The 10,313-nt window shown below is 49.6% G+C and overlaps 1 protein-coding gene across 1 annotated transcript in view; it reads right to left on the bottom strand.

The window, feature by feature from the left end:
• Positions 1-540: 540 nt before the first annotated feature.
• The window catches only part of SMAD3 (SMAD family member 3), a 91,518-nt gene continuing 81,745 nt past the window's right edge, over positions 541-10,313 (bottom strand). The window contains exons 8-9 of the mRNA XM_068143541.1: positions 9,297-9,441; positions 541-5,273 (exon numbers count right to left, since the gene is read on the bottom strand). Of these exons, the coding sequence (XP_067999642.1) occupies positions 5,150-5,273; positions 9,297-9,441 (269 nt within the window). The 3' untranslated portion in view covers positions 541-5,149. The remainder of the gene's footprint in view (positions 5,274-9,296; positions 9,442-10,313) is intronic.

The following is a 10,313-nucleotide window of genomic DNA, read 5'->3' as shown; positions in this document are numbered from 1 at the left end:
CAGTGCTGGCTGCAGCATGCCCTCCCTGAGGCCAGCTCAATGCCCACCCAGCTTTACTTCCCTCCTCTCCAGTATGCCAGGTGACCTCATTACCTGCCTTCTAATGAAACAGCTGCTTCTCTGGGCACTCTATGATGCCAGTGTCACCTGGGCAACCTAGGCCAGGGCCTTGACAACCCTTTTGGGGAAGAAATTGTTTCTCATGTCCAACCTAAACGTCCCCTGGGGCAACTTGAGGCTGTTTCCTTTCATCCTGTCGCTTGCTCCTTGTGAGAGCAGACCAACCCCCACCTGGCTCCAGCCTCTTTTCAGGGAATTGTATAGAGCCAGAAGGTCTCCCTTCAGCCTCCTTTGCTCCAGGCTGAACAATCCCAGTTCCCTCACCTGCTCTCCCAAGACCTGTCCTCCAGCCCTGCTCATCATACCTACCCCTACAGGCACTGCTGTCTGAATTCCCTGTGGTTCCAAAGCTCCAGATGCCTTCGCTTTGGGTCCTCAGCTGTCCTTTTCCAATACCCTTATGTTCTCAGGAGCCTCAGGTTTCAAATCCAAGTTTATTAAAACGTCCAAAATAGAACTTACAGTTTCACATATGAAATAGGAGGGCATACAGAGTACAGGCCTTTAGTAACAAAATAGTGAGTAACGCTCGACAGGCTAAAGCGGGGCGCGACACCACCGGTCGGTAACGTTCAAGCTGGGGTTAAGAAGATCTAAACACTACTCAAACATGCTCATAGATACCACAGGGGACAGCTCAGTCTGAAGTGAAGGAAGCAGGCTGCCACCTTGGGCGAGTGAGCTGGGTGCACCTCAGCAGCAGAGAGTGGTGCAGGAGACTCCTCTAGTACCCATGGACTGGAGGAAATGTAAAGATAAACCCCCAAAGGTCGCTGGAGTGATGTCTCTGGGAAGCCTCAGGAATCTGAAGAGCACAATTTGAGGGCCCATCTGGGAACCTGGCTTGTTGCTGAAGGATGAAACAGCAACCTGGATGAAGGCTCCTGCTGGAGAAGTCCATGGTCTGTTTTATTGGCCAGGGTTTGCTGCTCAGTTCTGAGGCGAGTCTCTTGCTCTCTTATCAGTAATTGCCTCATTTCTTGCAATCAGCAGAAAGGAACACTGGAAAGATTTAACCCTCTGAGTCCTTAATTGCCCTTTCTGTTAAAACTTAAATACTTGATTTACCCAAATATTCAAGACAGACATGAACACAACAGCATGGACAGGATAAACCCATACACTGCCTTTTTAGCCATTCCTCTCCATCAGCCACAATGCAGTGACTGATTACTCCCCATTCCAGCTTATTTGTGACCAATTCCATTCCTCCCACCTATCCAGTACCTTGGAGAACTCTGACAGCTCTCAGATGTTCTATGATAGGGCTGAAGTCCTTCACTGAGCTCTGTTCTTCCTGCTCCTTGTGCTTTCCCAGGTAACAGGCAGCACAAGGGATGGATGTCAGTGCTTGAGATGAAGTCCTGAACGTTCTTCACCCTGCAAAGGAGCCCTCTGCAGGGGTCAGAGACTATGCTGATCCTTCAGGGCAGAGGGAACTTGTTTTACTCTTTCTCAAAGGTTACCCTCAGCCTCTTTGTGGCCTGTATGGGGAGCCAGAGCTTTGGGGGATTCAATTGCTCCATCTTTAGCACACACCGACACAGGCTGATTTCCTGGCGATTCAGTCAAAGGGACAGCACTGGGTTACTCCTATGGCAAGCTGAACATGGACTACAAACTGCAATTCAGTTCAATACATTAATAATCATTAAAAACAAAACCCAAAACAACAAAATCACCACAGTCATTTAAACTCACAAGGCCATCAGTATCATCTGCCAGCAGCCAGGCCCTTGTGTATGGCCACACCAGTTAAAAAGAGTCAAAGTTCCTGCTAGTGACTCCCCACCAGTAACAAAAAGGTCTGAAATCCTGGGGAAACTAGCCAAGACTCCCCTCACAGGAGCAGATTTTCCAGCATGGTTGTGTAACCTAAGCTAGGCCATGGCTGACTGCGTGCAGCTGTGCTACATATCAAAGCTACTTCATAAAGTTGCAGGAAAAAACTCAAACCCAGAAGCAGGCAGCTGCAGCTCTGGGCCACTGCTCCTCACAGCCCCCTCCAACCTCCTGCCACCTCGTCCCTTTCCTTAGTGTCCACACCAATGGCGTCACCCAGCAGGTTTCAGAGCTGACAGGGAATTAGCTTCCATCTGCACACCCACTTCAGCTGTGCAGCACGAAAGGAAGCTCAGCCACCAACCTCCCTGGGATCACAGCCCTTCCCCAACCTTTACCTTGTCATTTGCTGCAGGCTTCAGGATTTCCCATCTGGCTTTATCAGGTAACTTGAGGAACCACAAAGCTTTTATGAATTAGCGAGAAGGCAAACAAAGGGCAGGAGAGGAAATTAATACTTCAGTGGAGTTAATCTCCTCGGTTTTATCTAACTGTACTGCTCACATTTTCCATCTGAAGTATTTTACTTAAGGGATGATGAGGGGAGATTAGCCAAAGTTTTTATGCATCATCTGAATCCTGCTTTTCAAAAGGCATCCAGTAATAACAGCCAGCAATTAATTATCCTGCACCAAGCAGAAGATATCCATCTGGTTCCTAGTGGAAATCTAGGTCCAACTCTTAACTTGGCCAAGGGGGTGATTCTGGTTGCAAACTTCCTATTAAAGCTGGGGTTTATTCCTGGTTCCATGCAAACACCAACATGGATAATAATAGTCCCTGGCACTGGGACTGAAGATGTCATTTTAGTTGCTAAGGCACATGGCACCACAGAGTCCAACTTCCCCCATGATTAGGTGGACAACCAAAACCATTTGTTCACTAAAATTAGCAAATATGACTTAAAGACACTTTGGGGAGGTGGAAACCTGGGGCCATTTTCCCCCTCCTCCCTCACTTCCACAGAGGTTGAGAGAAAGGGTTCTCTGCAGCTGCTAGGAACCTGTACCCAAAAGTTTCTGCCAAATCACCCCACAATGACAGCCCTACTTTTGCAGAGGCTGAAACATGCTGGTTTAGCCAGCTGCTGGCATTGCATCTGTGCAGAGATCTAACCAAACTCAGACACACTGCAGAAACTAAATCCCCCAGGAACCCTCCAGCACTAGGATATGAGGTATGTTGCACAGTGAAGAGCTCCAGTCTGAATCCTGGGAGAGGATATTCCCGGGTGCCTGCATTATCCAGGGCCACATCCACCACTGAAAGCCTTCCTCAGAATTCAGAGTTCATGCACAAAATGTCCTTTCTCATTTCTGGAAGAAAACTCCCTGAAGCAGCCTTTTGTTTGCCTGCTGTAACAAACCCCAGCAGCAAGCCTCTGGGATCCTCCATTGCTGTGTCCACCAAGCAAGGGGCATCTGGTACCCTGTCTTCTCCATGCCTCAGGTCTAAAACTGGTGGTGATAAACGGGAATCTCAAAGGAACAAGCACATGGGAACAGCCTCTCTCTGCAGCTAGGCAGGTACATGGAAACTCCTGGGAACTGTCTGAAATGCTGTCACAAGTCAGCACCACACGATGGGACCAAGGTGCTCTGAAGCTGCAAACCTCACCCTGGCACTGAGCTCATTGGGGCCGCTCCTGTTCACATCTGGGAGCATAAAGATCTGCAGGACTAAAGCCTTAACACAAGTCACTCTGAGGCCATCTGACTCTGTCCTTTCCTGAGCCAGATCTAGGTTCTGTGTTTGTCTTCTGTCTATGAAACAAAGGAAAGAAAGCAAAGATTTCCATAGGAAACTGATTCTCCTTTTCTCCCCTCCCTCTTCTAATGTTTTGGCACAAACGTGTGTGACATTCAACACAGATATAAAGAAACAGATAACTGCAGAGCACTCACAAAGTTTATGAGGCTTATTTGGCAACTCTGAACCATAAAAACAAGTGCTAAGGGTTGGGGTTTCTTTTCCAGTTGTGGAAGTTGTTTGCTATGAAAGTTGCTGCAGGGGGAAAAAATAAAATATATATATATATATATGAAACAGTCTGGAGCATGTATGTTTAAAAGGAAGGTTTTATAATACAAGGAAATACACACTCTCCCAGTTTCTCCAGGCAAAAAAAAACACATCTCAGAGCATTTCAATCAGCTGGAGGAAGTTTCAGACAGAGGGGGTTTGTGTCTGAGATGTCCTGGTTCTTGTGCAGCCACACGTGACAGTGTGGGATGATGACCTGTTAAAGGGCGTCATGTGAAATGGCACCAAGGGCCTGTTCACTTCCATCACTCGAGCAGAGCAGAGCAGGACATGAATTCACTATGCCCCTAGGATGTCAGGAGTGGCAGAAACCATTCAACATGCTGAGAAAACAGACTCCAAACTCTCTGTGGTTAATGCAAACAGGCCACACGCTAACGAAGGTGTAACACGCCCAGCCGCAGCTCCCCACCGGACAAACGTCTGTCTGGGAGCAGCTCGAGTCAGCAGTTGCTGCAGCAACATTAGGAGGAGCCTTCTGGCCTTTTGCTTCACATCAATCCAGTCTGGGACTATCAGCTGCATCCCCTGGGCATGAAGCAAGACCTTGCCTCTGCATCAGCAGTCCAGCATGGGAAGTTCCTTCCTTTTGGGATACACTGCTGGGGGAATTAGTTCTCGTCTGTGCTTTCAATGCTTCCTCTTCCCCTGTGGATCAGGTGGATGGTGACAGAACGCACGAGGAAGAGTCATCCCAACGTCCCACAGTACCTGGCTTTTCAGAGATGCTGCAGAAGAAGAGCCTGGAGCTGTGTGAGGCAGCAGGAAAGTGTCCTCTGAGTGGTGCTCACAGCGGCAGGACACAACTGGAGGCTGAGCAGTGAGCCGAAACCAAGTCCAGTTTCTCATCATGATAAACTTCAGCTTCAAACTCGTAACTGCAGTGGCCCATAGCAGAGTAACCAAAGTGCTAACAGTTTCAGTGGAAGTGGCTTACATGGGGATTCAGTTCAAAACAAAAAGAAAAATCCACCTTTTTTGCCTCTACTCTTTTTTTTTTTGTCTTTTTTTAGCAGTTTTTTTCCCCCCCCTCCTCACCTCCATAACTGGGAATTTGTTTACTATGCATTTTGTTAAGGGTTAAGCCAATTCCATTCTCCAGTCCTTATTTCCCCCCTTCACCTGCTCCCCAGGAGAGGTTTCCTTAGGAGACACTGGAACAGCGAATGCTGGGGGAGCCCATTTGTGTCAGGACCTTGTCCAGCCACTGCAGAGGACCGTTAAGATGCAGTTCAATCCAGCAGGGAGTACTGGTCACAGTCTGCCGCCTACGAGAGAGAAGGGGTTGAGGGAGCAGGGGAGGGAGAGAAGGAAAAAAAACCACCACATAAATGTGACTTACAAAACTTTACCAATGTGAAAAGGTTTTCCAGCTACTGAAGCATTCCTTCCTGCTTAGACAATAGTCCTGCACGTGGGGCCAAGGGAAAGTCTCTCTCTCTCTCCTGAATGCAGTTTGGGTTTTGGCCTCTGCTGCCAACTTCTTTCAACCCCCTACCTTTACTCTTTACAGCTCCTACAGTCCCAAAGGAGCAGCTCACTATAGAACCTATTCACTACTCAGATCCCTGAAAACAAGAGCATCTGACTCCCTGAAGGGAAAGGAAGGTTGTTGATCTCCACAAAATTCTGCAGCTTTATTGTGCAGCTTTTGCTTCTCCCAAGCACAGCTGAATGCTGCACTTGGGACAAACAACCCCAGGAACACTCCAGGCTTGGGACAGAGTGGCTGGAAACTGCATGAGGAAAAAGGACCAGGGGATGTTGGTGGACAGTAGCTGAAGATGAGCCAGTGTATGCCCAGGTATCAAGCAGGCCACCAGCATCTTGGTCTGGATCAAGAAGAGTGCAGCCAGCAGGATCAGGGCAGTGATTGTCTCCCTGGACTCAGCACTAGTGAGGCCATACCTTGAACACTGGATTCAGTTTTGGGCCCCTCATTACAAGAAGGATGTTGAGCTGCTGGACCAAGTCCAAAGAAGAGCAAGGCTCAAAGATCTTAGAGGTCTTTTCCAACCCAAATGTAAGCAGTTTGCCAAACAGGTGACATTCCTCTAGGATATTCTCTTTTTCTTGTATCTTTAGGTCTTAGCAGAATGTGGCAATGGTGGAAAGAGATCAGCACCAAGCCACTCACACTCCCTGCTGCAGCCCCACCAAGCCCTCTCCCCCATGCAGCCAGGGGAGGTTTGAATGCCACACCACACACGCTGTATATGGGGCACTCCAGCAGATCTGCATTTGATCAGCTGCCTTAAAAGCAGCAGAAATGCTGCAGAGTGAAAAACCCCAGCAGCAGAAACGTGGTGACCAGCCCAGTGTTTTGAAGTCCCTCAGGAGTTGGTGGCTGTGGCCAGCGAGCAGAGGGGGATCCTTGCTGGGTCAGCACACACCATGCTTCGACTTTCCCCTACCACAAAGCACCTTCCCCCTCTCCTGTCTGCTTCTCTCTTACTCCCCCGGAGGCCAGACCCCACGGAGTGTCTCCAGATGGGAAGCAGGAAGAGATGGGGAGGAAAGGAGGGGAAGGGAGGCCAAGGCCCAGGGCAAGGGGCTCTCCCTCTTCTGCTGAGGGATGGCAGGAGTCCTGTTCTAGACAGAGAGGCAGGGACAGCTGCTGTGGAGGAGGAGGAGGATTATGAAGAGGGAGAAATAGCCTGCAGACAGCCTTGTTGTACACCCTCATTCCCCACAGAAGCTGTCCTTGGAAGCTGTCTGTGGGAGGGAGAAGCCCAAAGTCTGTGGGGCCTGGGGAGAAACCACTGCTGAAAATGGACCCTGTGCTCTGTGGGGCTACTCTGTGCTCCCACAAGCATCCCTACCTTTCCATGGCTGGGTAGAGAAGCACGGCTTTGGGGTACAGCTCTGCATCCCATTCTGTTAGTGAATCTGTATCTCTCCTCCTTTGAACTGAAAATGGAAGCAGCTCCCTGCAGGGACCCCACCCATTCCCAGCTCAGGCGTGGCTGGCCAGAGCTGGCAGCCCAGGTTGTGCCCCAAGAGTGGGCGTATGGGACGGGCTTGTCCCATGCAGCAACCTAATGCAAGTGGTTTGCATCCAAGGGTGTCTCAGGAGCTGTTTGGGTGAGAGAAGTGCAGGACAGAGAGTAGAGCACCTCTCCTGTTCTGCTGGCTTCAAGAGAAGCTACACAAACCTCTCAGGTCCCTTGGAAAAAACAAAGTCCTCCTGACATCAAAGCATTCCCCTCTGCTGCCTGAAACCAGCCTGACACAAGGCAGCCCTTCAGCTGTCCCAGCAACAGCCTACAGAAACCCAGAACCTCTGCGGCTGCCACACTTCTGCCCTCCATAAACCTATCACAGCAAGCTTCATTCTGCCTTTCCACCTCAATGGACAACACTGGCTCCAGCCTTTCAGAAAGGCAAACCCTCAAAGCTCTCGGTGCCCTCAGCTTTCTCCATCAGGTTCTGTCTGGGCAGAGGAGAACCTCCATGTCACAGGCTGCTTATGTACTCAGCTTCTCCCTCCTTCCTCTACCAAATCCCTGGCACACAAAAGCCCTCAATGCCCCGCCAAAGACCGCTCGAAAAACCAAGCAGCTCGAGCAGGAATCAGCGGAGGAGCGCCCTGGAGGCAGCTCCAGCAGCAAGGTTTTGCTGTCTGAATCAGCCTGACAGCTGAACGTGCTCCGAGAAGGGCAGGAGCTGTAGTATTCTGCGGCAAGGAAATGAGGGAGCGGGAGAGCAGCTCCGGCGCGGGCGCAGGGTTTCAGTGCCTCCAGCACTCTAATGAGATAGTTGACTTTCCGTAAGTCATGCTCATCTGGAGCTCATTACCAGCCGTGGCTCACAGCCAGGCCTGAAATGCTCTGGCCCGGCTGCAGGACAATTTCAAAACAAAATGGACTCCAAACATCTGGAGAAATGAATAAAGTGGGAGAGTAACGTGCAGGGCCCAGGCTCCAGCTGATAGTGCTGGAGGCAGCTGGGCAAGGGGAGCACGGGCAGACAGCCTGGGGGCTCCAAGAGGCAGGGACTGCCCCCAGATCTTAACTACAGCCACAGATGTAAAGGGTACAGAGTCAAGTATTTCAAAATCACATTTGGCTTCTCTCCTGGCCAGCTCTCTCTCCCATAAAACCACCTTCATTTTCCAACCCATTTTGTCTCCTCTGCTTTTCACTCCCTGCCATACTGGGGGATGTTTGCTTGCTAGGGCAGTGAAAGGACAGCAACACAAGAGTCCCTCACACTGCCTCCACTGACCCCTTGGCAGAATGACCACATCACAGATCCCAAACATCAGACCCTCCTTTTTATCTTCAATATACAAAGGGACAAATTACCCTGCTTCTCTCACTGCCTCTGTCCTGTGACAAGCACCAAGGGAAGGATGAGAAGTTCTAACTCCAACAGTTCTTCCAAACAGAAATTTTGAAACTCATCTGCTTTCATCTTAATTTACACAGCATGACAGGGGTTGGAAGGGATCTCTGGAGATCATCCAGTCCAACTCCCCTACTAAAGCAGGGTCACCCACAGCAGCTTGCCCAGGATCACAATGTCCAACATGGTTTGGAATCTCTCTGGAGAAGATTCCACAGCCTCTCTGGACAGTCTGCTCTGGGGCTCTGGCACCCTCAGATTCCCTTAGTCCCTGATAAAAACCACCAAACCCAACCCATACCTATTAAGAAGCCCTCACACTGATCCTGACCAGAGAACAGTGCAGTCATAAAATGCCTGAACTATCAAAAATACATCTAATTTTGAGGGGGGAAAAAAATAGTCATGGTTCCCACACAGGCCATCTGGAATTATCTGCTGAGCTTCAGTAAAGCTTCAGGTTCATACAGGCTGTGACCAAACACACATGGTTACTGAAATCATAGAATGGTTTGGGTTAGAAGAGACCTTGAAGATCATCTAGTTCCAACCCCCCTGCTATAGGCAGGGCCACCTCCCACTAGACCAGCTTGCTCAAGGCCTCATCCAGCCTGGCCTTGAACACATCCAGAGAGGGGGCATCCACATCCTCCCTGGACAAGCTGTTCTAGTGTCTCCCCACCCTCACTGTAAAGAATTTCTTTCTAATATCCAGTCTAAATCTGCCATTCTCAGACTTAAGTCCTCCAGATAGATCACATGAAGTGTGCCCTGAACAAATAGGATGGGAAAAACAAAAGATGAAACCAACACTCTCAAGAGCTACAACGTGTCTGAGGAGAGACAGTGCAGAGTACAGAAGCTTTATGCTTCCCAGGGTGTGAAATAGAGGAGTGGCAATGGCAAGCAGAAGCCCACTGTGAAGTCCCATTGCAAAAGCTGACCTGTATTCTGCTCCCCATCCCTTGACGAAGCTCATTCGGATGGTGCACATTCTGGTCAGCTGGTAGACAGCTTCGAAGCCCTGGTTGACAGACTGAGCCAAGAGAGCGGCGAATTCCTGGTTGTTAAAAATCTTCAAGTTGCATCCTGAGGAGAAGGGAACATGACAAGAGCAAGGTGTGAGCTGGAACACTTGAGGAACCCCTTTCTGTCTGAGGATGGAAAGAAACTCCCCTCTGGCAGGCAGATTGGTTAGACACATGAAAAGGGATCAAGGCTGCCACATTTACACAGCTCTTATGCTGGAAAGGAAGGAAATGCTGCTAAGGACAGGGAACAAGGAGCATGAGACCAAAACTGGGCTCCTCATGTGAACCTCCTTCCATCCTCTTTATTTCCATTTCCCTCATATTGTGATTTAAAAGTCCAACTATGACCATAACACTTGATGGCAGCAATCACTGTGGGGCCTGAGAGGAAGGAAAGTGCTGGCCGAAAACAGGGACTCCCTGGTGTTGAATTTACATGGTGCCCAGCAGCAGAAGAACTGGAGGAGTCTTGAAGTGAAGCCACTCTAGCAAACCAGAAACCAGTTATCAGGGTTAAAAGGGCTGGTAGCTGAACTAAAACTAGAATCATAGAAAGCTGTGGGTTGGCAGGGACCTCGAAGGGTCCCTGCAGTCAGCAAGGATATCCCAAACTAGATCAGCTTGCCCAGAGCCTTGTCAAGCCTGACCTTGAACATCTCCAAAGATGGGGTTTTTACTACCTCCCTGGGCAACCCATTCCAGTGTTCCACAACCCTCATAGTAAAGAACTTCTTCCTAATATCCAATCTAAATCTACCCTGCTCCAATGGCTTGTCCTATCACTACAAGCCGTTGTCGAAAGTCCCTCCCCAGCTTTCTTGTAGGCCCTTTCAAGTACTAGAATGCAGCTATAAGGTCTCCCCAGAGCCTTCTTTTCTCCAGGCTGAACAACCCCAGCTCCCTCAGCCTGTCCTCATGGGAGAGGTGCTT

Source organism: Melanerpes formicivorus, unplaced genomic scaffold (assembly GCF_026170545.1).
Source record: "Melanerpes formicivorus ecotype bairdi unplaced genomic scaffold, bMelFor1.0.p_v2 SCAF_10, whole genome shotgun sequence".
NCBI lineage: Eukaryota > Metazoa > Chordata > Aves > Piciformes > Picidae > Melanerpes > Melanerpes formicivorus.
The sequence above is the reverse complement of the archived record's forward strand: the minus strand, read 5'-3'. Positions and strand labels throughout refer to the sequence as shown.